Source organism: Dipodomys spectabilis, unplaced genomic scaffold (assembly GCF_019054845.1).
Source record: "Dipodomys spectabilis isolate Male_0828 unplaced genomic scaffold, ASM1905484v1 ptg000156l, whole genome shotgun sequence".
NCBI classification, from domain to species: domain Eukaryota; kingdom Metazoa; phylum Chordata; class Mammalia; order Rodentia; family Heteromyidae; genus Dipodomys; species Dipodomys spectabilis.
Window position 1 is genome coordinate 932,024 of NW_024870833.1, and position 27,772 is coordinate 959,795.

Consider the following 27,772-nt stretch of genomic DNA (forward strand, 5'->3'; position numbering starts at 1 on the left):
TACGGGCACTAGGAGATATGTAAGGTCCAACCTTCTAGAGCTATACAGCAAAATTTTCCCCCAATTTTGACTTTCATAACAACTAATAAACTCTTCTTTACTCAAAAAGGGAAAAGAATTCATTTTAATTCATTCATTTTTAATTATTGTCTCTCACACTTAAATATTCACCTGTTCATTAATAAACAACTTACATATTTTATTATGGCTTAATGTTGGTATTTCTTACAAGGTACAACTCTCCCCCTAGTATTAGAAATACAATCCTCCTTTATTCTTAACTCACCTTTCAGTATGGAAACCAGCACGTTTCCATATGTTCTATAACCCAAACAGAACAAACAACTTTCTTTAGAGAACGAGCTCATATTTTTCTATAAGAATATTCAGCCTGCTTGTAGAAAAGTGATCTGATCTGTGACTGTGTGTTGATTAGAATATTAAAACTTCTGCCTAATTCCATTTCCAACTCCTCTTTACATATGTTGGGTGTAACTTTGAGCAAATGTTTTGCCATTTACACTCTCATCAATTTTTTAATATATTATAAATGTCTGTATTCCACAGATGGTAATTTTTCTTAATAGGAAAATGGTGTTAGTGACTTAGAAGACTACTAAAATAAATGTTGTTTTGTTCTCACTGTGAGAGAACATTTTACCTAACATATTTTGAAACTTGTCAAATGTACCAAAAACTAAAAGAACTGAACAATGAACACCCTGAACCACAGAAAGATTCCCTTTACTTATCAATTCCTATTATTTCCCAAACATTTCCAAATAGATAATATTAGTTCACTTTACCTGTAAATCACTTCAACATACATATCATATCTAGAAAGTAGTATTCATTTATATTTCTTTTGTTTGTTGTAAACTTTGTGTAAAACAAATTTCAGATATATCATTTAGTGATAATTTTTTTTTTGGGGGGGGTCCGGTCGTGGGGCCTGAAATCTGGGCCTGGGCGCTGTCCCTCAGCTCTTCAGCTCAAGGCTAGCACTCTACCACTTGAACCACAGCGCCACTTCCGGCTTTTTTCTTTTTGCTTATGTGGTGCTGGGGAATCGAACCCAGGGCCTCAGGCATGCAAGGCAAGTGCTCTACCACTGAGCTACCTTCCCAGCCCTAGTGATGATTTTTAATATATATTTATTGTAAAGATACTGTACAAAGGGGTTACAGGTAAATGAGTAAGGTAATGAGTACATTTCTTATTGAGCATTGTTACCCACTCCTTTGTTTTCCCCCTACTATCCCTTTCCTCCTTACCTCCCCAACTTCTCAATCCCCTAGACAAGCTGTAAAGTTTGTTTGCAACATGGTGTCTTGTACATCTAGTTGTTACAATGGGTCAATCTGTATCCTTGTTTCAGCATTTTGTTATTTCCCTTTCCTTCCCCAGATTAGAAAAATGTATATACAAGATGCAGGGCACCAGAATCAAATTTAGTGAAAACAGGGATTATACCAATGGGGGAAGAACATACAGAAGAAACAAAAAATCACACAGTACATCATAACTACATTAAAAACAACAGTAACAAAGATAAAACCTCTTGTGTCCCTATTTTGGGGTTCATTTTGCTTACATGGTCATATGTATATAGCTTTTGACGTTTTCTGCTTGTACTAGACTTATACTAGTTATTGCAATTAAGGGAAACCATGGGACCTATGTTTCTTTGGGCCTGGCTTACTTCACTTAATATGATTCTTTTCCAAGTCTTTCCATTTCCTAACAAATGGGGCAGTGACATTCTTTGTGATTTTTTTTTATATTGTCAAGGTGATGTATGGAGTGGTTATAGTGACACAAGTAAGGTAATAAATACATTCCTTGTCAAACTTGTTACCCATTCCCTCATTTTTCTCCTACTTTCTCTCCCCCAAGTTGTATAGGTCATTTCCTTAGTTGATGATTTTTGTGCTAGTACTGGGGCTTGTACTCAGGGCCTGGGTACTCAGTTACCATTTGAACCATACCTCCACTTCCAGCTTTTTGCTGTTTAATTAGAAATAAGAGTTTTATGGACTTTACTTCCCTGTCTGGCTTCAAACTAGGATCCTCAGATCTCAGCCTCCTGAGTAACTAGGATTATAGGTATGATCCTCTGGTGCCCAAGCATGTTCATTAAGTTTTGAGGGAGTACACCTGGATAATGTGTGCCTCTATTAAGATACAAAAGAATACAATCAAAACAGAAGAAAGAACATTTTTTAAGATTGACAAAGTTCTATTCAGGAAGATGATATGGCTGTTGATAATGCCAAGTATTCATCCAGGTCTCTGGCTGGCTAGGTTCTTCACAATGAGGTGAGACTGAATCTTTAATAGAAGCATACAGGAACATGCATTTCACAGATGATTAGAGCTAGAAGGAACCCCAGGGACTACCAATCTACCCCCCTTTGCTTTATGATTCAGAATTTAAGAACCCAGAGAAGTCCTATGGTGTCACAAAAGTATGTGATTGCCTTTCCTTAACCTCTATAATTGAGACCTAGTTAGGGACCACTTTGCCAGTGCCTGTGTTCATTATTTCTTTCAACTTTATAGATTATTAATCTGCTACTTAATATTGTTGTCATAATGCAGAGAAGTAAACTGAGTTTACAAATAGCACCAAATTCTTTTCCATGTACTAAAATAAACACATATACACACAACATATATGTATATATTATATATAATTATATATACATGTAGCATACATGTATATATACATGTGCACACAATATATATTTAGATATACATATAGTACATTGTGTATCATGACGCTTGAACTCCAAGTCTGGGTGCTTTCCCTCAGCATTTTTCACTCAAGGCAGACATTCTAACACTTGAACCACAGCTCTACTTCTGGGTAGTTAGTTAGTGATAAGATTCTCATGAACTTTTTGGCTCCTTCTGAATTCAAGTCCCAATTCCAAGATCTGAGCCTCCTGAGTAGCTAGGATTACAGGTGTGAGCCACCCATACCCACTGTGGATATATATTTAGTGTGATGTGCTCATTTATTTTGTTCTGTCTTCTGCAAATTTCAATGCTTGGCTCTTCCTACAATATAGCTCTTTGTAATATGAATAAATAGATATTCCACCTTGTTGAACTATGGTTTCATCATCTTGTATTTGCACAGGAATCTTGCACATTCCTCCTTTCCTATTCACAAATGGAGTAAACTCACAGCCATTCTCACTACGTGGTTAATATATTTGCTTCTTCCCCTTCCATGTGATTTTGTGTTGGGACTTACTTTGTAGAGTTTAACTGTAGATAGACTTTCTACAAAACCATAGTTAAATGCCTTGTAGAAGTTGAAGGGACATACCTTAATATACCTTAATATTCTTTGTAATGTGTGCTATGATATTTTTTACCTTCTTCAGTTTCTTATATGTCTTTGAAGGTCAACTACTGAGATATGTTCACATTCCTTTAGGCAGTATTGTATCTTGACTTTGCACAAGAGCGCAATATGGTAGTTTCTTTGTTTTCAGCTTACTTCTTGATGAAAACTAATACTTGGTTGGCAATTTAGTCTCAGGGGTCTACAATAATTTCTGCATATTTTTCCTGACTCCAATAAATATTTTGGAGTTTGTTGTCCTAACTTCACTTTGAATTCTTTTTCCTTAGGCTTGCCTACAGTTAAACATATGTTGCTGTTCACCTACTTAAATGATCTCAAAAGATTTATTTGTAATTTTACCCTTCAAGTTTCCACCTAGAACTTTTGCATACCCAGTAGGACCACTGAGATCCCAGTGTTTGTCCCAGCTGATCATGAAAATTTGCTGATAACTATAATCAGTACATTCTTTAATCTCTCTACAGAGAAGCAGTAACAACTTGCTAGTCCTTTATACTTTTATTCATTATTAAATTTTATCTTCACAGCATTTCTGCAGTTGTACAGTTGTTAATTATTTCAGTTTTGCAATTGAGGAAACTGAAGTTGACTGGGCAAGTCACCTTTCCCAAATTAAATTTAGCTACTTTATCACAAAGCCAATGTTGTACGCCAGAATAAACCAATAGTCAAGGTTGCTTTCTAAAACTCAGTCACACTGACTTCTAATTCTTTGGCTTTATCATCAGAGATGAAATTGCTATTCTTTGTTCAGTAGCAGTATGCATTCAAAATAGCAATCATTTCTTTTTTAAAAAACAACATTCCTCCTTGGGAGAGATGTGGGAATTTATACCAGTCAAGAATGTATATTGATAATCAAACATAGCTAGTTTAAAAACTTGAAGTGAAAGATTGGCTAGTACTTAATCAACTGAACTGTTTCTTTCTCTGCAATATTGTGGTTCTTGACATGATTGCCTAGCTTCCAATTTGACACTTCTAGAGACCTGTAAATCAAAACACATGCTGGGTCCCAGTCTGTCATCCTGAGCCTTTGCATTGGTTATTTATTTCCCTTCATTATCCAGCATCTATTTACTGCACAAATCAATTGAGAAGCTTTCCATGATGGACCTCTGTGAGAAGAAATGTGCATATTTGGGTAGCTCTTCAATTATAAGCATGCACAGATTGTCTGGGTTTATGTGCATATATTTTATTATTATTTCACTTTTGTATGTCAGATGAATCTGGTGTAAATGTAAATCTAACAGTATGGGCTCTAGTGACCAAGTATATAGCTATAATACATCTCTGGTCCATCTATCTCCTGGGTGAAGTGTCACAAGTGTGGTTAAATTCTATAATTTGAATTGATGCCCAATTATGGACAATTACCAGGTCTGTATGATGTCCAGCTCCCATACTGAACCTATTCCAGGATAACGGCTTCACCTTTATAATCAATTTTATGTTTTCTTTCATTGCCTGACAAAATTGGAATACATGAACAGCTTCTAAAATTTTATTTTGTCCATTTTTTGTGGCATCTTTTCTTGTGATTGCTAAATAAATCAATTGCACAGATTTGTTTCTTTAATGAAATAGATGAATAGCTACTTGGGTAGTCTGTGTATACTGATTTCTTTCTGCAATTCTAGTCCACTCCATCATCCAACAAATATTTCTGAAGTGTTCTTCTCTGTGGTGCTGGGGATCAAACCCAGGGCCTCATAGGTAATAGGCAAAAGATGGACCTCTGAGCTACAGCCCCATCTCTCTGATATATTCTCTATTATATGAGTCTAAAGTCTAAATAAGCAAGTGTTATGTTCATATCAAAACCTTTGTATCTCTTACTATCTATCATTCATAACAGCCAATATAATGCTATTATATGCTATTCCCTTTTTGAAAAAGGACATTTATCACATATAATATATAGACCACAACTTACCAGTTGTAGAATTTGGGAATTTGGGTAGTTTCCATTTGAGGGAAATTACAAATAGTTCAGCTATCAACAGTCTAGTATGTGTCTTTTGGTGAAGGTAAGTACTACATTTCTGTTGGATATATACCTGGGAGAAGAATTGCAAGTCAAATAATATTTTAAATCTACATGATAACATGATTATTTCTAGAAATCATATAATTAGTCATCTTGTAAAGGAAATTATCATTCCACAATTTCTACTCTGCAGAATAGATTCTCACCTATGGTTGGTTACTTCACAATTGACCATACTTATGTTGACTGTCTCTCTGGTATTCAGCTAATTGTCTTTCATTAATAACAATACAATGAGTATTGTTTTTATCTTCTATTATCTTGAATAATAGAAAATGTCTGTAGACTATCCTTAACTTAGGTATAGAAAGGTGTTTTTTTTAACATTACTTAGCCTACAATTTGATTAAGAAGACAGGTAAAAAGTCAAGCCAAAAGATTCTTTCTAACTTACAATTAATTAAAAAAACATCTGAGGTGAGGTCATTAGTTTTGCCACATAAGGTATTCTAGCCCCTCCCCCGTACCTTTGATATTCTACCGTAAATATTAAAGTATTTTTCTTTACAAAAAGTAAACAAAGCATGACCAATACAAACTGTATGACAAAGAAAGAGTGTTTGCTTGGGATAGAGATTGTGAGCAAGTATCAGGAAAATAAAGAGGGAAGCATGAAAGACTTGAGCTAGTGCTCATATTATGTAAATTTGATATGCAATAAAGAGATAATGATTATGTTTGAAGAAGACTGAATCAAGATGGTGGGCAATGGTTGATTTGGGAAGTGACATTTTTGCTTCATTATAAAGAAATATGGGTAATTGAAATCGTATAAGAGGATACTTCATTGTGCAGACCATTATTGGAAGTGTATCAAACACTAGGCTGTGTACAAAACAAGTATTTTTCTTTTAGTGATTATAGTGCTAACTTAGGCTAGGTTTCCTAACAAGCAGATCTTGGACTAATGATTAAGAATAAAAGTAGTTTATTTGTAAAGTGATCTCAAGAAGTACCAATAGAACAGAGGAACAGAGATGGGGAAAGGAAAGAAGCCAATAATTGAGTCAATTATTGAGCAGGTTATTGCTGTGGGCAACTGTGGTTCAACAACTAATGAAGAAACCCTGGGAGAAAGTGAAAAACATACCTCATAGATTTTTGCATACTGTGGCAAGAGCAGGGGACCAAGGGTAATTAAGTTCCAACTCTCCTCTGTCACTGGCTTAATACTATTCCTGATGCATTAACTTCCCCAGCACTTCTGGTCAATGCACTCTGGGCAGGCTAAAAGCTAAAAGCAAGTCTTCAGGATTGTGCTAGGACAAGTGCTTGCTAACATACGTTTGAATGTTAAGAGCTAAGGGCATATTCTTGGGAATTGACAGCATCTGCTACAAGTCTTTCCCTTTCCCTCGAGGTACTGTTGTCGACTGTGGGAGACTGATATGTGACATGTAAATTATAATAATGAAAAGTACAAATTTTCAAAGATTGAGTATCATGACAGTACCAAGATGGGAGAAAATGACTGCACATAAGAATTCTTTCTATATGACCATGACATTTTAGTGAAAGTTAATTATCAAAGATCTGTTTTAAAAGGAAAAAGAATCCATTACACTTGGAACTGTAACTATAACCAAGCAAGGCCATCCTCTATGTGTATTCTCTAGTTCAATTTGGTTCCTAGATAGCCCTCTTTTGGGTTGTATGTTTCACTTATGAATTCATCACATAAGGAATTGGAATAGACAAAGGCTAAGATCTGATGGTAAAAATGTCTTCCTACTGATAAGGCTCACAGAATTATATCATCTAAATGCCATGACATTTTGGTGAGCTTTGGTTCTATGGGCTTTGGAAGTTTTTATGTGGGAACTCCCCCAAGCCTACAAGCATCAAGTTTATTTATCCTGATACCCTGTTAAACTTGTTTTGAATGGGATCAAAGTCTTCTTTAAACTTTTCCATTTGAAAGATATCCCCATTTACACTTCCTCTGATTTTTACACAATCCTTTTGAGATATGTGTTTCCATCAAAGTAACTTCTCTCTCTCTCTCTCTCTCTCTCTCTCTGTGTCAGTCAGAACTTTCTGTAATGTAGTATTTAAAATGCAATTAAGATAAAATAACTCAGAAGAGATGTATTGACCATGGTCACTAAACAGCTGAAAAATGGGTAATATTTGATCTAGAAATTAAATTGTATGACCTGATTAGATTTTCCTCTCTGTTTCATGGCTTTGTAGCACATATTTTTTTTTGTTTAATGCCTTTTATTTTGTCTCAAGATGAATGTCAGAATATTGCAGGGTTACATGGTTTTTTCTTAAGTAGGAAGCAGTTTCCTTCAGAAGTGCTTCTTTGGTTCTGATTAGCCCTGTGAGGAGCATAAGGTCATCCTTGAATTAATCACTAAGGCCAAGGAGACAAATTTAAATGAATTAGGTGATAGCCAAAAATCTAGGAATAATCTATTCCAAGAAAACCACAAAAGCTAAAAACAAAAGAGGACTTAAGGAGAAGGAGCTGTTAATGTTCAGTAGACACCTTCTTAGAAACTCTCCTCCATCTAACAGTATCAGTGTTCATTTGAAAGCATTTATATTCTTTCTCCCTTAAGACCTATGTTTATATTCAAGTTTTATGTATTTTAGGAAAAATTATGTTTTAACATCTTTTCCATATTCATATACTTATGCTGTTTTTGTTTTCCTTCTGACTTCTTGTCTTTCACTTATTTTATTTGCTTCTTTTGTTTTATTCAGTCCTTGTATGTTGAAATTGCTAGAAGTCCCTCTCATCCCTCTATTTGAGCTATGTGCCAGACAAATGAGAATATGCTCATATTGGTAGTTTCCGTTTTTACTTCTCTGATAGAAAATTTCAATTCCAAACTTCTCTTGTTCCAAAAATAATTTACTACATTATAGTACATTCAATCGAACTAACAAGGTTGTCTTTTGTGAATTATCCTCAAAACCTCTCATTGAAGAGATCCAAGATTAAATTTACTTTCATCTCTCTGATCATTCTATGTTCTTTGAGTAGATAGTGAATGACAGCATTACAATTGAGAATTTATCTTCAGTTTCATTGTTTTCTCAAAACTTAGCATAATGCCCATTATCTAGGAGATGGTGAATAAAAGCATGACTGTAGCTAGATTGGTAAGTAGTAGTGTATAAAAAAGGGAGTATGTGGGTTTTTGAGTCATTCCATATTTTATAAATTTGTTTAGTTGAGTATTATCTGATGATAATGTACAATTATAAATCAAGAGTAAGAAAGTACACCCAGTGGGGTGCACATACCATATACCATTTTTATCTTGCTACATTATGCATATATGACCACTTGGATACAAATCTTCATTGCTGTAATTGTATTGTTCAAGGCTATAAAGGGCCTTCTTTTGTCCATAATTAAAAATATCTGTCTACATAATAGCAAGAACTACTTTACTTTATCCTGATATCAAGTGATGACATTTTTGAAAAATGGATTGTGTGATATTGAAATGAACAATAGATGAACTAAATATCCAATTTTGTGAATCCAATTAGCTTTACTGTATTTATGTAAAAGCCACCAAGCATACTAAAAAACGTTACCATATTAAAATGTTACTAACTGAGGCTAATATAAAGACCAACTGGAACCAAAGTTTATTTTTAAGGAAAGCCAATTATTTATATATATATATATATATATATATATATAGAGAGAGAGAGAGAGAGAGAGAGAGAGAGAGAGAGAGAAAATACAGTAGACAAAAACAAGTGTTAAGTATAGATTCTAAAATATTATGCTGTGACAAGATTAGAAAGAGTATATAATAGAAATCCCAGTTGTTTCTATCATCACAGAAATATATTTCAGAAAGCTTGGGTCATTTGATTTATATTTTAAATAGCTTTTTGTAAACCATACATTAAATAGAAGACCAATCAGTAACTGTAAGGTCTGAACTATATAGTTGTTCAACTACCTAGTGAAATAAAAACAACAATAAAAATACTCAAAGATTAGAGAGACTGACATTTAAACCGAAGTTAGTAAAAATATTGTAACTCATAGCAAACACCCAAATATAAATAAACCTATTAAAAACAATAGTTTATATCAAGTGCCAATTTGGTTTCTCAATATCATGGCATAATAACCTTGTTCTATGCAGTGCATATAACTCAAATCCTTCTTTTCATATATCCTAATAATAATAATAATAATTTCTTATACCTTTATATAGGCAGAAGCATTAATTTAAAACTTTACTGACATCATGAAATGAGAAGCACAGTCCCACGATACTGTGTTGTATTCAGTTTGCTTGTCCATCCATAGCTAGTCTTTGCACTTCTCTACTCTGCTTTCGATTCTGGGAGACTGACCTATGTGTCATTACTGAGCTCCCAGGCCCTCTGGCTTCCAGTTGGTTTAGGCACCAGGGAGTCTTCTTAGGAGATTGAAGAGAGTGAGCAAAATAAGATCAGGATATTTATTCTCCTAATTCCCTGCTGTGAGGTTGCCTCAGGCTGACTATGTCCCTTGACAAAAGGTTACTGCTTTTTTCCAGGTGGTTTCTCATTATAACTCTCTGCTTCTGGCCACTTCTCTTTCTCCTCCTCATTCCTGTGGCCTAGATGTAATAATAGTTCCACTGCTACAAGGTTCTTGTATTATACGTAGTTGTTTTCTTATAACCTACTTGTGTTAAGATTTGCTCCTTTGTAAATAAACCTCTCAGATTACATGGACCAGACAACAGAAGAGTATGCATGTTAAACTCAGATATTCCACAAGAAAGTGAGGAGACACTGAAAAATTTATCATAGTCTGTTTTCTGTTGCTATAAGAACTACTGAAATTGATAAAGGAGGTTTAATTTGACTTCTTATTCTGCAAATTGAGAAGTCCATGAATATGATACTGGCATTTCTTAGCTTCCAGTAACAACGTGTGATGCATTAACTCACAGTGTAAAGTAGAAAGGCATGAGTGTGCATATGTAAGATGCTTTGTTAGTCACCTTTCTGTCCTGAAAAAATTCTTGAAAGAATCAACTTAAAAAGATGAAGGTTAGCTGGGCTGGTGGTTCACACCTGTTATCCTACTCAGTATAACAGGTTATAGCTACTCAGGAGGCTGAGAACTGAGGATTGTGGTTTGGTTTGAAGCCAGCCTGGGCAGGAAAGTCTGTGAAACTCTTATTTCCAACAAACTACACAGAAAAAGCCAGAAGTGATGCTGTGGCTCAAGTGGTAGAGTGTTAGTCTTGAGTACAAAGAGGATCAAGGATAGCACCCAGGCCCTGAGTTCAAGCCCCAGGACTGGCAAAAAAAAAAAAGGAAAGTTTTTTGTTTTGTTTTTTTCACCCACAATTGGAGAGGTTTCAGTTTGTGAGCTCTTTCCCCTATTTTCTTTGGGTTTGTAGCAATATAGTACATCATGGTGGGGATCATGCAGCAAAGGGAGCTGCTCACCTCATGGCAGCCACTAAGTAAAGAGTGAGTAAGGGCTGAGGTCTCAATATTGCCTACTTCTATTGGGAACAAACCCAGTAACCCAATGTCTTTCCACTAGGCTCCACCTATTAAAGTTTGGTGTAATACATGGAAATACCAAAATGAAATCCTCTTGTACAAATAAATATGTTAATAAAAAAATTTAAAATGTCTTCTCCAAGCTAACATTTATACAAGTGATTTATTCATTTTTCCCCCTTTCATTCCAGTTGAAAGAATTCAGAATCAGTGGGATGAAGTACAGGAACATCTTCAGAATCGGAGGGAACAGTTGAACGAAATGTTAAAGGATTCAACACAATGGCTAGAAGCTAAGGAAGAAGCTGAGCAAGTCTTAGGACAGGCTAGAGCCAAGCTCGAGTCATGGAAAGAGGGCCCTTACACAATGGATGCAATCCAAAAGAAAATCACAGAAACCAAGGTTAGTATCAAACATGTCTTCGTAAAGTACAGTATTTGTTGAGGTAATGCAATTGAGGCATGCATTAATATTTAATGATTTAAGTATAAATTTATTAAAGGAAAATTATATGCAAACTAAAATTAAGGGTACTTCATTCTTTTTGAGGCAGAGTCTCACTATGTAACCTAGGCTAATCTTAAACTCACAATTCTTTTGCCTCAACTTCCCAAATGGAAGAATTTCAGGTATTGCTACCATGCTTGGCTTGACAGTAGAGTTTGGAGTCACAATAGAGATTAGAGGAAAACCAATGGCTGATAACAATCTTAGAACTAATTTTAATCTGGACATAATGAGATAGTATTTAAGAACACTGCAGAGTTGATGTACATACTATACTTCTATAGTCTCGTGAAGACAATAATTTGAGCTTAACTTGGCAAGGAAATGTAATAGGTCTACTCATCTCTGTATAGGAGGGCTCTGAATGGAGAAGGGAAGAAGTGAGTACAGAATGGGGAAGATAAAGGTATATGCCTAACTTCTCTCATTGTCTGAACTTCAACACAATTCATTCATCTCTTCCGTCTCTACTTCGTGCTCTTCTTCCACCTAATACTTGATCAGATATCTATCTCTCAACAGTTTACAGTTCCTCAGGATAAAGGAGAGGGAAAAAAGAAAAGAAAAAGGAAATAAAATTGATTTAACAAATACATTTTATGAAAAACTATGCATGGTATTTTACAAACACTTGATCCTTTCAAATGTTGCCTTGAAAGACCAGTTAAAAATACTTTAAATGCTAAATAACTGGTACCCTGTAGAGATTTTTAAGCAGAGAAGTAAATAGTAGAAAGTTTATCAGATTGAGTATTTGAACAAAAACTATTGACCTTTTTTCTGATAAAAAAATGCCTATTGCCACATAAGTATCTGAATATCATATTGGTTATGTTATCTAAGAAGCCAGCCATATAGTTAGGGCTTTTTTGATGAATTGATTTTCATTTCTTTTTTTAAATTTGTCTAGTTTTTTATTATTTTTATTTTTCATTGTTATTGTAGAGTTGATATACAGAGGGATTACAGTTTCATGAATCAGATAATGAGCAATGAGTACAATTCTTTTTGAACCATGCCTCCCCTTCTGTTACTCTTTCCTAGTTTTCCCCTCCTGTCCCCACCCAAAACATATCCACTTTATTTTCCACTTGGTATCCAGAAAGCACCACTGCTGCATTTGTTTGCCCTTGCTTCACCTTTTGTTTGCCCTCCCAAATACAAACTAACAAGAGAAAAGGGAAAAAAAAGAAAAGCAGCAACAGTGGTAACTAAAAATATCTCGTTTCCTTTTCTTGGAATTCATTTCATAGAATATTATTTTAGATGATCATATGCACATAGCTCCTATGCATATCCTTCTTTGGCTTCAGGATACAAATGACTACAGTCCTATATAATTTATCATGTTCCAGTGTGTGTACATATATATTTGTATATATACTATATATAGCATTCATTACATATTATATATGTATATCATTCATTGTGTTTTCTTGTAGATTTATAGATACACTCTAGTTACCACAAATGAGGAAAACCATGGAGGCTATGTTTCATTAGCTCTGGCTTACTTCACTTAATGTAATTTTTCCCAAATCTTTCCATTTCCTCACAATGGTACAATATCATTCTAAGTCCTGTTATATTCTGCTAAGTTATGGTAAAAAATAATAAACACAGACATACTAGCAACTAAATATAATAAAGTTTAATCACTTAGTGGCCAGTCATGGTGGCACACATGTATAATTCCAGTAAATCTGGTAGAGATTAAAGGAACATGATTCCATCCCTGATAGGGCAAAATGTAATGATACTCCAACTCAAGAGGATCCCAATTACATGGGAGGAGCGTGATCTGAGGCCAATCCTGGGCAAATGTGTGAACCTCTATCTGAAAAATAACTTTTAAAAAAGGCCTTAAGGTGTGGCTGAAGTAGCAGAGTGTCTGATAACAAACATGAGGTTCTGAACTGAAATCCCAGTCCCACAAAAAAGAATACGATTAATTCCTTGTTTTTAATTCAGTAGAAGCTGACAGGTCCAAACACTTTTGGGGGGCTCTTTCCAAATGGTCATTTGGAAATACTCTTTTCCCGTTTTGTGTAACTTATTTAAATTATATGGCTTCCCTACTGCTACTGCAGGAGAGGAAGGAAGAATGTCAGTTAATCCCTGGAGGTTTATAGACAGGCCTGGAAATTCCACCACATCTCATTGACCAGAACTTGTTCACAACTAAATTTCAAGAATAGTAAATGGGGTTAATGAGCTCTTAGCCATTCTCTGTCACAGCTACTTTGTCAAATGACTTACGCTTCTATGAAGGCAAGATTTTCATCTACAGCAAGAATGATAAAAAAAAACACATAGGATTTTAAGTTTTATCATTAATTTTGTTGGGAGAAATATCTGAAGTGGATATAAGATATTTGCTCCCAGTCATGTTTTTTTTAATGGATAAGTTCATTTACTAATTTCTACTGATCACTCTCCTAGTTACTGTTCTACGTGAAATAAAGAATCCATGTAGTTATTCTTGAATGACCTGATCATATTATAGTATAGTATTCTTAAATTTACAATAATATGAAGTTAGAAGATCACAGCTTAAAGTGGCTAATGGGAAAAAAGAAATAGTTTGGTATGGATCCTTGAAATAAGTGAGTATAAGAAAAGAGGCATATAGAGATATGCTTGATTAGGGAAAGGGAGTGTAGAAAGTAGCAAATAAGAAATTATCCTTAAAAGAATATTTAAAAGATTATGGTATTTTAAATACCTCAAAGTACGATTGTATTCTAATTACCGTCCTGCTCAGTTTTAAAATACAAAAATGTTTTTGAATGGTCAGTTTGAATCTATACCATAGAAATGACTAGGCCATTATCTATGCAAGTGGATATTTGTATTTATGTTCTGTGTTTATTATTCAAAGATATACATTGTTATACCACTGGAATAAGTTTATAAGACAGATAAAGAAGAGTAAAGTTGAATGACATCTACTAATACTAAAAGTAATCCTAATGCAGTAACAACATCATGAGTGATCATTATGTGTCAAAAACTACAGTAGTCACTTTACATATATTGGCTTATTTCATCCTGTCAAGTATCCCATGTAAGAAGTGTTCTTATTGTCGATAGATTGCAGAAAATCAACTGACATTTTGAGAAGTCCAGTAAAAGCTTTTTGTAGCAACAGAGTTATGATGTGACTGCATAGCTATTACTTTTGTAGATGACCTCACAGGCTTCCTCTTTCGCTCATTGTATGTCAAAAACAAATTAAGAACACATTTAGCGAATATTTGAAATAGAGACAAATGTAACTATTAACTGACAACAAGATGCTGCTACTAATAAGCCATCTTGCAGAATAAGAAGAAAGCAATGAAATAGTATATGAGAAATGTTTGCATATTTATTTCTACTATGGAAAATAAAAAGATAATTGATCAATTGAATATGGTTTTAGATTTAGATTTGATGACTATTTCAAGTTTCAATGATGGTGATTCATTTAAATTCTAGAAGAAGGTAGTTCTATTGTTAAGTTTAAGGTGCTTCCAGACTTATTTCCATAGTACTCATACTAGTTTACATGTGATCATAGTTCTTGTGGCTGCCTTGGAAGTCATTTCATTGATGTTGAACAGTGAAAGGGACAGTCACCAGTGATCACTGTCTTATTTTTTGGTAAAGTACTCAATCTGATCGACTTCCTACTAGGTTTATTTATTTATTTCAGTCCTCTACTGGGTACCTATTTTTTAACATTTAAATTTGGGAACAAATAAAGTGGAGATCTGGTCTTTATGTCTAATGCATTCTCAATATTGAATATTAGCAAGATTATCACTTAGAATTTTTTCTTAAGAAAAAAGCATGGAATTAGACATGAGAAGATACTAAGAAAATTTGATCAGGACCTCCTTCCTCCAAAGCTCTTCTGAAGACTCTGTACTTAAGATTAGCAAGAGAACCCCTGAACCTCATAAAGCCATCATCAGAAATATAGAGCTGAGATTATAGCAACCACTTCCCTTGTAGCAACATCACTGATGAATACCCTCACTGTCACTACTGAGTAACAGTGAAATGGCTTCAAAAGCAACCACAAGCACCATGACTTTTTTTAGAATTTATATCAATCATCATAGCTGAATCTTAAAAAAAATCACCAACAATCCTGATATATTAACAATTATAATTGCTAATCCTTATGCATAATCTTGATATAATAAAAATTTGTCATGGCTAATATTTATCTATAATCTCGTCTAGATATGATCTACATGTACTTAATTATCCTAATAATATATGTAATTTAACATTTCTGATGTTTAAGTTGAATAGCATGCATAAATTATATCAAGGTTGCTATATGATTTTTAGTAATTATCATCTTTAATTCTTGACAGTATTTTATTTTTTCCATATTTAGCTATTTTCTTCTTGGATAGGTATTTTAGAAACCTCCTGCTTATGTTTAGAGAAACATATTGGAGAAGAACTGGAGATACTAATAACCCATTCTCAGAATAGAAAGTAAATCTGAGATGGCATCTGGGAAAAGCCTACCTTAAAAATATAGCCAGGGTTAAGGGAAATAGCCATAATAAAGCCCTAGTTAGGTACAACAGACTACAGATAACTATGGTCTCCATTTATTACTAAGCAGTATGTCATTAGAAGATGCCCATACTATATTTATAATTTCTTTCTTAGCTATGTATGTAGCCCTTATTTTTTCTGAAACAAAGGCATGAAGGTAGAAAGCAGTTGTTTTAGTTAATCACATATCTTTATTTAAACTCCTCCACAGACAGGGTACAATAATTCTTGTTTGGTAAAGAAAGACAGATGTTAGGAAAAATCATACAAGATTTCCATCCTAATCAAAAAACTCTGCCAATAGGCCATCATAGAATCCTATGAGAATTGATGCCATTTAGAACTTACAAAAGAAGTAAAAACAGTATGTCATTGGCACCTAAAACTGCCAGCAGTGATCATCATGGGATACGTTTCATTTAGCAGGATCTGTGTTGAGTTCACAACCTATTCCCTAGGCTAGTAAGATTTGTCCAGTCTTGGCCATGGATTCTTTGGAAAAATTATTTCTTGATCATTAAAAGTTTTCCCTCCCATAGCAAGAGTGATTGGCCCAAGCTCAGAGTTTTCATTTATTTTTCCCCTTTCAGCTTTTGAAAGAGAAATTCCCTTTTTGTCTGCTTTGTGATTGCTTTTGTGTCAAATTCAGCATAAAAGCTTTTCAAATGTGACAGCATTAGCTGTTTTGTGCTTGGCTGAGCTGAGAGTACATGAATTCAATAGAGAAGTGAAATCTTGTTTGAGCCTAGCTGATTTGGTAATATAATACTTAAAACTACCTGAAGCGAGAAATCCAATAATTTTCAAATTACTAAATAAACATTTTCAAGGCTGTAAAATCTCTGTGTTTTAAAGACATTCTTTAGGGAACTTGTAACAGACACACTGTAATCATATAATTAATTTTCAAACTTGAACTTGTTATAAATAATAACTACAGTAGCTATTTGAGAATCTCAGATTATTTGAGTAGGAAAGAAGTAATTAAGGAGAATTTCTGTTGCAAATATATAAGCCTTACATTTTGAATAATTGTGCTGGAATAGGTGGTATCACATACTATCTTATCTGCCTTAAAATCTGTGCAAGAATGGAAATGGGATTCTTTTTTCATATATTTTGTTTATTTTTCAGTTACATAAAATTAACTGCTAATTGACCCACACTAGGAATTTGAAGTTCAGATTTATGGTAAAATAATGATAGACATTATCAGAAATTTTTTTAAGAACAACCATTTCTTCGTGTATTTTATTTCCTTTTTCTGTCCCCTAAAGCCTCCACATGATTAAGGAGAGTCAATAAACTAATAAACTAATAGTGCTTTTCCTCCTAAAACATGTATGAAGCTATTAAACTTCTCAAAGCATGTGGAGTATATCCTACATCTCTGATAGAACACAGATAGTAATGGACTAGTTTTCCCAGGAACTGCTATTTAATATAAATATTTAATGCATTGTCACCATGTCTTGAATTACTTTATGCTCTGATTGTACTGTATTTGCCTAGTTTTCTTTATGCTGTTTAACTTACTTTATGTTTGACAATAAAATGTGGCAACTCTAGGAATCTACTCCACAAATGCAATGAGAATGCTGGAAAATGTATTTAAATTGAATTTTCTGAAAAATTAACCAAGGTCTAGCAGCAGTATCTTGACTTTATATACATAATAACAGTAAGACTTGAGACTTTTTACTTTTCCTCTACCATTTTCTCTCAGTTCCACAGTAGTCGTGAAGATCAGCAGTCTTGCAGCCATCAGAGCTATGACAACTAGCAGCCTTGTAGCCACTAGAGAGTAGATAGGATTGGCGTTCCTCAGAAAAACCTATTGTATTTTCTGAGCATTGTCACTATTTCACCTGTCTTATAGCTCTCTGGGGGAAAATACTAACTGTACATAGAGCCATGCTAATATTTGACCTGACTTAGAGCTTATTCCCCAGGAATAGCTGTAACTCTAGGTTCTTTGTCCAAACCAATCAGTACGAGTTATTTAACATATCAGCTTCCTCAAGCTGATACTTGTTAAGATAAGTATCAGTTTGGAGAAAAACTTTATGTGAAGATGTGGGAAATGAAGTGTTCAGAGGGATTTTAGAAAGTTTTGGCATATTCCTGTAGGGCAGAGAAGGCCTTGTGCATGTCTTAAAAACAGTCTCAGTAAAGAGATAGAAAGGATAAACAAAAACCAAATGGAACTAGAGTGGAAAAGACAGCAAGAATGAGATTTCCACCAGAGGGTCTCAAAAAAAGATTTGAGTATATAGAAGAGAGAAGAAAGCATCAGCCAACTTGATGGTAGGTCAGTACTGACCATCTAATCTGGAAAAAAAAAAACACCGAATGTAATACTGACACAATTAAAGGAAGAAATAAGCAATTCAACACAAAAGTTAGATGCTTTTCATTTTTAATATTAACTAGAATATCTGGACAGTCTAACAGGGAAATAAACACTTGGAAAACACTATAATAGGGAATAATATAACACTCCACCCAGTAATAGCAAAATATACATTCTTTTCAACTGTGCAAGAAATACACAGTAACAGACTATATTGTGGACCTTAAAATAAATAAAATAAAATAAATCTCAATATGTTAAAAAGATTAAAGTAATGTAATTTATATTATGTGGCTACAGAATGAAATGAAAGCTCAATTATGGAAGTATACTTAAAAATTTATACATGTGAAAATTATATAACATATACATAAGTAGTACTAGGTCAAAGAAGAAATGAAAAATAAAACAAAATACTTTGAAAAAATGTAAATAAAAAACAATATACCAAAACTTAAGGGTGGCAGCTAAAGCAGTATTTAGGGAAAAATAAGTACTTATAGCTAAAAAGAAAAATCTCACAAAATCCTTTTTTACAAGTAATTGATGCTAATAAAAATGTGAACAAAAAGAATTTAAATAGTGAAATTTTCTACATTAAGCAAAAGAAGGGAAAAATTAAATCTAAAGGAAACGGCAGTAAGTATAACACGCAAAAGTGAAAATAAATGAAGTAGAGAAAATAAATACAATAGAGAAAATCAATAATCAAAATGAGGTTTGGGGAGGAAAATCAACAAGCTGAAAGAGCTTTTGCTAAATTAAATAAGAAAGAAAAAAAAGAAGGCTCATACTAATCTTGGGACACAAGAAGGCACATTACCAGCAATTTATAGAAATGCAAATGTTTTTGAGATGATATTATGAACAATTGAATAAATCATCTAAATAGAAAATCCTATGATGGAAATAGAATGAAAAGTTTTTTTAAAAATGGTTCCAATGAAAGATGCAAGCCTAATTGGCTTCACTTGTGAGTTCTACAAAACATTTAAAGATTAACGATAGTCTTTCACAATCTCTGGTAAAAATAGAAACAAGTACTTTCTGATAGACAAAAATATCAGAGAAAATAGTGAAATAAATTACAAATACACTTTATTAATATACATTCAAAAAACTTTGCAAAATGTTCTCTAATCTAGTATAGTAACTTTTTTGTTTACAACTGGTGCTGTTCTACTTGAACCACACCTCCAGTTCAGCATTTTGCTGGTTATTTGGAGATGGAGTATCAAAGACTTTTCTGACAATGCTGGCTTATGCTGTGGATCTCAACCCCTGGAATAGTTATGATTATAGGCATGCGCCACTAGCACCTGGTCTAATACAACAAAAAAATGATTTAAAGAATTTCTCTCTGCAGTGCAAGATTGGTTTAACACTCAGAATTAAACCAATGTAATATGCTTATAGCAATAATGTAAAAGAAAAAACCTACATGACCATCTTAATAGATGAACACACATTTACCAAAATACAAAATTCTTTTCATGACTCATGATCACATTACATTTTCCACAAAGGAAACAAATGGAAACATGATGGAATTTAGTGGAAACAAATCCCAGGTTACGGAAATAAAGATAAAGAAGTCACATACCTAGCTACTCAAGAGGATAAGGTCTGGAGGAGCATGCTTTGAAGCCAGCCAGGGCAAAAAAGTCCTTGAGATTCCATCTCCAATTAACCAGCCAGAAATTGTCTAAAGTGGTAGAGCACACCCACCCCATAAGTAAGCAAGCCTAGTGAGTGTGAGGCTCTGAATTCAAACACAAGTCCTGGCAGAAAAGAAGAAATTTCCCTAAAGAAGACGTACAAATATCCTTCAGTATGTGAAAAGATGGTTATTGTCATTAGTCTCTATGAAAACCACAGTGAGATAGCACTATATATCTATTAGCCTGGCTAAATAAAGAAGAGAGACAAGTACAAATGTGACAAAATTCTCAAATAATTAGAGATAGAAATTTAAAATGTGAAACGGTTTGGTAAAATGTTTGACATGAAGGTACCAAATGACATAAACATTCCAATTTTGAGGATATGCACAGGATAAACGAAAATACATGCACACAAAATCTTTGTAAAAATATCTTTGGCAGCATTGTTCCTAATAGCTCCAAAGCAGAATCAATGAAAATATCTATCTGCTAATGAATATATAAACAAAATGTGCTATCAACAATGAAATACTATTCTACTAAACAAAATGAAGGATATCATTGCATTAAAAAGAATGAAGTATCCATCTATGCTGTAACACGAATAAACCTCAAAAACATTGTGCTACTTGACATAATCCAGTCCTAAAAGACTCTATATGATATGAGACCATTTTTATGACATGTCTGATAAAGGATGGGAATGGGGGAGAATGGACAACATAAAGTAAATGGTAATGGTATATGATTTATTTGGAGGGAACCAAGGGTTCCAAAATTAGATTGTAGTGGTAGTTGTGCATTATATGAATATACTGAACATCACTAAAGACTGTACTTTAAATAGGTGTATTTAATACTATGTGGATTACCTATCAGCAAAGCTGCTTTAAAAGTATTTCTACACCTCATGAAGACTATAGATTTTTTTCTTATTTCTTAAAGTATAAATGTATAATCTCCTAGAACAAGGTGATCCTGGAGACTGGGAACAGTAATGCAATCTACTACCATAGGCTCGTGGATTTTCAAAAGTCACTGAGAAAATGCCATTTTCTGGAGATCTCTCTGTCCTCCAGAATTCTCTCTGGAGTCATTTCCACTCAAGCATGTCCACACCCTCTCAACCAGGCTTCTCTTAGATGCCTGGGGTAGCTGGATGATTTGTTAATTACAACACTGCTTAAGCGCTTAATAAAGTCAGCAAATTAAAGAGAGAGCCCAGATAAAGAGAATGCTTTCCAAAATGTCATAATGAAATTAAGGTAATGAAGCACTTAGAGGACTCTCCTTCTTTCCTTTTGTATAAAACTTATTCCAAAGAAGCTGGAAGAGAAATGGGGCCTGAGAGTAAAGAGGGGGGGAAATAAATTGTATGCCATTAGTTTAATTATAAAAATTCATTACATGAAACCATGTACGACAGAAAATAATGGAACTCTAATGGGTTGGCCGATAACACATTTACTAGCCTGCTCTCAGCTTGTAGTCATTGTTGAAAGGACAAAAAAAGTCACAACGTTGGTATGTAGTTCTCAAAGCTATTGCAAAGATTAATCATTTCCAGTAAGCTGGAAAATGAGGGCCATTTTCTTAAATAGTATCCATTGTATAGAGTGTTACCTTCCAAAACAGAGTTGTTTGGTGATGTCAAAGGTTTAATAGATGATTCTTGAAGTTAATGGTGAGAAGCTTTACTCTGGAAATAGGTTTCTTACAGATTTTTTAAAAAAAAATTTCTGTTATAAATCCATGAAGAGCTTTTATAGTTCATTGAAATTCATACAAGGAAGAAAGACATTGGTCTTCTTTTCCCAATAAGGATTTATAGAACATTAATTCATACTTGAGATTTAATTATTTAGTGATTTAAAAAATAAACAAAATGTGCATTTCTTTTCTGCTGTCTTTGTTTGGTAACATCTTACTCTATTATACACAGTAGTTTTCTAATCATGTTATAATCATTGAGCAGAATGGTTTGTATTCTTCAAGGCTCAGTTCCTTTGTATGGGAGCTTGACTTTTCCTACTGGACTGACCCAGAATTGAGAATCTAGAGACTAGATTATTTGTGCTACTTCTTTTACTATGTTACCTTAAATAAGTCACTTAACTTTGAGTTTTGTTTTTGGTAGTACAGGTTTTAAACCCAGGGTTTTGCATGATTTGGGCATGTTGTTCAGCTAGTATTCTACCACTTAAGCCAGGATTCTAGCCTGAATTTTTTTGTTCTGGTCCTGGAGCTTGAACTCAGGGCCTGGAGGCTGTTCCTGAGCTTTGCTTGCTCAAGTCTAGTCCTCTACCACTTGAGCCACTTCTGGCTTTATTGGGAGGTTAATTGAAGATAAGAGTCTCAGGGACTTTTCTGCCCCAGCTAGCTTTGAAGTATGACTCAGATCTCAACCTTCTGAGTATCCAGTATTTCAAGTTTAAATCACTGGACACCCCAGCTTAGTTCCATAGCTTTTATACTGCTATGCAAACAATTGTGAGAAGCATAACAGAACAAAAAGTGATAACAAAAGATGAAAGTAGGTATACATGAAGGAGTCATATGTCTGAAGTTCTTCTAATCCAAGAGGAGGTTTAGATGTTATCTTATATGAAATACTGAAAGGTTTTACAAAGGAATGACAGAAGTTCCATCTACATTGCAAAAAGATGAAAAGGCCACTATGAGTACAGAAAGAGGCAGCCAATATAAAAGATTGTTACGGAATGTGGAGCAAGAGCTAAAGGAGACCTAGATTAAGCTAATGACAATGGAGGATGAAGATTTAGTTATTGAGAGAAATGATGAAGCACTTCTTTTGAAGTTATTCTCCCTGTCTCCACCTTCAGTTGAGCATCCATTTGCAATCAGAATACTGAGCCAGGGATAGACTGTAACATTTAAGGGACAGGCCAGAAAAGTGAATACTGAAAGCACATAAGAAAACCAAGACCACACAAAGAGAAGGAGCAAAGAAAGAAAACAACTTCAAGGAAATAAGAGTGGTCAACTGCACTAGGTGCTATACACTGATTTAGTTCATGATAACCTAAACCTTTCCACGGGCCTTGGCCATTGGTAATTGAATCATTTAATTATTTTTGAAAGAAAACTGATGCAATAACAAACAACCTCAAATTTTCAGTGCCGCTTAATGATATAAGTATATCATACTTTTTCTATGAGCTTTCAATTAGCTCTTCCTGCTTTACTTAATCTGGTGGCTCTGCTCTCCATGTCTCTCCTTTTCCTCCTGGGATGAGCAGGCTATTTCAAAGTACACTTGACCTGTAACCGTGGGGAAGTGCAAAAGGACTGGTTCCACTGTACAAACACATTTCATTCTTCTGCTTATATCACTTCTATTAACTTCTTGTTAGGTTTAGGCAAACCAAGTCACATGGCCAAGCTCCATAAGAGCAGGAAAGTAAACTCTGGCCTTTTGGAGGCACATCAAAGCTACATAGGAAAGGGCACGAATGCAGGCAGAGGTAAAGAAATGAGGGCAGTAATTCAATTTACTGCAGTGACATCTGTCAGAATAGTTTAAGTGGAATAAGGATAGCCTGGTTCTGATGAATTGGAAAGTGGCAGAAATGTAACCAGGTTGAGTTATAGTGGCCTTCTGAAGAGGGTAGCTGTGAAAGGAAGAGTCTGGATTGATGATGATGTTGTTTAAGAATGAGAAGCAGTACTCATTACCTTGCTCATGTAACTGTAACCCCTCTGTACAGTATTTTCACAATAAAAACTTATTTAAAAAAAAGAATGAGAAACAGCCACTTAAGTTGAAGGTGTAGAAAAGGACCCCAAAGAGAGGCAAGAAGTTGGAATGTACAACATGAGAGGAAGTACTCAGAGGAAGATTCTAGAATAGATGAATGTCCAGATGGTTAAAGAAACTTCCTGTAACAGGAGAGTTGCCTCTTCCTGGGAGATTGGAGAGACTGGACAGAAGAGGCAAGATACAAAGTGTGAAATTTCCTGAAATATATGCTTGAGACATCCATGTACCCCTGGGGAATTGTAGGTGAGGACATGTCCCATGAGATTTCTTTCTGTTCATATCATCAGAATTCAGCTGGGAAAACACCCTACATAGTTCAAAGGACGGGAATTTAATACAGAGGATTGGTTCTATGGAAGGAAGGACTGGTCAGTAGTAGCTCCTGTTGGGATAGCCTAGCAAAAAAAACAACTAACAAGAGATCCTGGAACCAAGTACCAGTGGCTCACCTCTATACTCCTGCTACTCAGAAAGCTGAAATCTGAGGATCTTGTTTAAAAGCCAGCCCAACTAAACAAATTCATGACACTCTTACCTCCAATTACACATGAAAAAGCCAGAAGAGATGTAGAGATGTGGCTCAAGTGGTAGAGTGCTAGCCTTGTGCAAAAACAATGAGAGTTCGAGTTCAAGCCCCAAGTACCAACACACACACACACACACACACACACACACACACACACACACACACACACACACACACACACACACACGTGATCCTAAAAAATTCTTGTGCGATTTAAGGGTTGATCCATTTGGAATAGCTCAGGAGTATAATAAAGTGAGAGAATAGATCCAAGACTAACTAATAATAGAATAACTAATAATAGAAATTAGCCAATTTATTGTCTAGTTACTCCTGAAGATATTGTTTGATGGTATCTATGCTATTTGAATCCATAATATGTCCAGTTTATGATTTCCTCCAAAACATCATATTAAATGTTTGCATATATTTTTATATATATGTTGTGCTGAAATGAGATGGCAAAAGTCTGAAAGGTTTCAGTTTAATGCCTGAAATATAAGGAGAGATTATCAAAAAGTAAATGAGTCTGCTAATTATTGTTATTATCATGAAATAGAATTAGATATACAATTTGTCATTCACAACAACAAATAATAGTAATAAGCTCTTAGTTCTTAGTTCATTGAGCTACTTTTTTCCTGTGAATGCCTTAATTCCAAAATGCACTCACCCTATCCAAGGTAAAATCACAGAAATCTAGTTTGTAGAAGTTTGAATGTATAAATTTATTAAGATCTTATTTTATAATTTTCCACGCAGTTTGATTTTGATTCTGACACCAGGTGACATGCCCGAGGAATAGGCAGATTAAATGCCCCTATCCTGTTTTGTAGATGACAACATCAGAGCTCACAAGGTTAATGACTTCCTTGAGATGAAACTTGCAAAATAAGGGACAAACAAGACTTCGCAGGAAGGTGGTTTTTGTTACCCCTCACAGCTTTTCATGAAGCTCCTTTGAGAGAGTCATTAAAAAATTTTTGAAAACTAGTTCATCTGGAACAAATGTTTATTTCACTTGGAGGTTAATATCCCAAACCACATTTTATAAGAAATCTTACATAATGCTCAACCTTAAATTTTTAATTAAATGCCGATACACTCACTTTTATCTCCTAAATTAAAGGGAGCTCTTTATAGCTCTTGTATTTATAAACAGAGTCAATAAAACAGCCAGCCTCTTTGCTTTTCATTCAGTAGGAGCTCAAACTATGGTGAATGTTTTTTTTTTTTAATTTATCCAAAACCACTAGTAATAATAGTATCAATAGTATCATGATAGCTAATTTTTTAAATTGTTTCTTTGGCTATGCCAGAGAATCTTGTGTTTTTTCTGAGCATTCTAAATCTTCATATTCCTGTTTATCAAAGAAGGAAACTGAGGTACAGATAATAGCTTTCTCATTTGTCACAAAAAAGATTAAACAATTCAGCCAAATCCAGCACATTTGTTCTATTGTCCAGACTTCATGTGGATATGTGTGTGTGTGTGTGTGTGTGTGTGTGTGTGTGTGTGTGTGTGTGTGTGTGTGTGTGTGCGCACGCGCACGCTCACGCCTGCACTGGGGCTTGAACTTACTCAGGGCTTGCGTGCTGTTCCTTAACATTTTTGCTCAGGGCAGGTGTTCTACAGTTTGAGCCATACCTCCACTTCTGGCTTTTTTTTTGGCTGGTTAATTAGAGATAAGAATTTCACAGTTTGTTTTTTCCTGCCTGGGCTGACTTTAAAACCCAATGCTCAAATCTTAGCTTCTTCAGTAGCTAGGATTATAGGTGTAAAGCACCAGCACCTGACCCTAAACCTTGTTTTTGTCAGTATTTGTACTGGAATTTCAACTCAAGGCCTTGTACTTGTGGCTAGCACTCTACAATTTGAGACATACTTTTACCCTTGCTTTTATGTGTGTGTGTGTGTGTGTGTGTGTGTGTGTGTGTGTGTGTGTGTGTGTGTATTTTTAAATTTTTGTCAGTCATGGGGTCTGAACTCTGGGCTTGGGCACAGATGTCTCTCAGCTCTTCAGCTCAAGGCTAGTGCTCTACCACTTGAGCCCCAGTGCCACTTCCAGTTTTTTCTGCTTATGTGGTACTGAGGAATTGAAACCAGGGCCTCATGCATGCAAAGCAAACACTGTACCAGGGAGCCACATTCCCAACCCAAATTTTTAATTATTGTAAAGGTGATGTGCAGAGGGGTTATTACAGTTACACAAGTCAGATAGAGCACATATCTTTTGGATAATGTTACATCTTCCCTGGCTCTCTCCCAGTTTTTTCCTCCCATCCTCACATACAAGTTTTATAGTTCATTTTCAACGTAGTATCCAGTGAATACAATTGCTACATTTGTTAAGTTGTCTATATTGAAGACAGAGTTTAGCAGACTTTTCTGCCTGGACTAGGTTTGAACCACACTCTGCTCAGAAAAGATTACAGGCATGAGCTGCTGTTACCAGTTTTGTTTTTCTATTCCTATGACCTTGTGGCTAGCCACCAATTCTGTCTCAGGTCCTCATCTCATTGAGTCCTTGTCTGGCTAACTTGAAGAATGAAATCCATAGACAATGAATATATATAAATATATACATATATATGTATATGATTTATTTGAGGGAGAAGAAAGGAAATAGAGCTTTCACTAAGAAAGAGGGATCCTATTAGAGCATTGGCAAATAAGTGGCTGAGTCTAGAGGTTTTTAATAGCTTTGGGTCTTGCTAAGTTTTATGATACCTAGGTATTTGGAAGGTGACTTTCTCATTGGTTGGACCTGTAACATTCTTGTTGACTGTGCCCTTTTAGCCACTGGGATTTGAAGTTTACCTATAGTTTAGAATTTACCTAAAGTTCACACTTAGATCTATCACACCATCCCTCTCTGTATCCCAGAGAAAGTTAGAATGTTTGGAATGTTTCTACAGAGTAGTCAATACTTTGCCATCTACCTAGAAGAGTCTTTTTTTAGAGAATCCATTGCCCTGTCTGTGCCTGCCTGACAGCACACTTATTTACCACTAATGCCAGGGTACTATCATAAAGAGCCCTTTTGCTACACCCCTGTGTGTGTGTGTGTGTGTGTGTGTGTGTGTGTGTGTGTGTGTGTGTGTGTGTGAAAACTAGGGTTTACATTCCGAGCCTTACAGGTACATAAGAGCACATTTTTACCATTGAGATATAACTCTAGCAAGATTTTACTTTTTCTCTTCTTGCATATTATCCATGTAAAGTCAATATACATGTAAAAAAGTCCTAGGAACAAAAAAACTTCTCAAAATTATTGCAGTTGGTTGCATCACTTTTCTGCTTAAAATACTGCATAGAAGTACGAAGCATATGTCATGGTAATATCAAATTGCCTTGAAATATGATGCATTTCTTTTGGGGTTGGAGACAATCTGCAGGGAATTTAGCATTTTATATTCTTTATAGAAAATACACAATGCATACATATACACAA

At 34.7% G+C, this 27,772-nt stretch overlaps 1 protein-coding gene across 4 annotated transcripts in view; it reads left to right on the forward strand.

Moving 5' to 3' along the window:
• Window positions 1–27,772, forward strand: part of Dmd (dystrophin) — a 1,242,252-nt gene that overhangs the window by 683,694 nt on the left and 530,786 nt on the right. For all 4 annotated transcript variants that reach the window (XM_042692421.1, XM_042692422.1, XM_042692423.1 and 1 more), the window contains one exon: window positions 11,114–11,325. In XM_042692421.1, coding sequence (XP_042548355.1) covers window positions 11,114–11,325 — 212 coding nt within the window. The remainder of the gene's footprint in view (window positions 1–11,113; window positions 11,326–27,772) is intronic.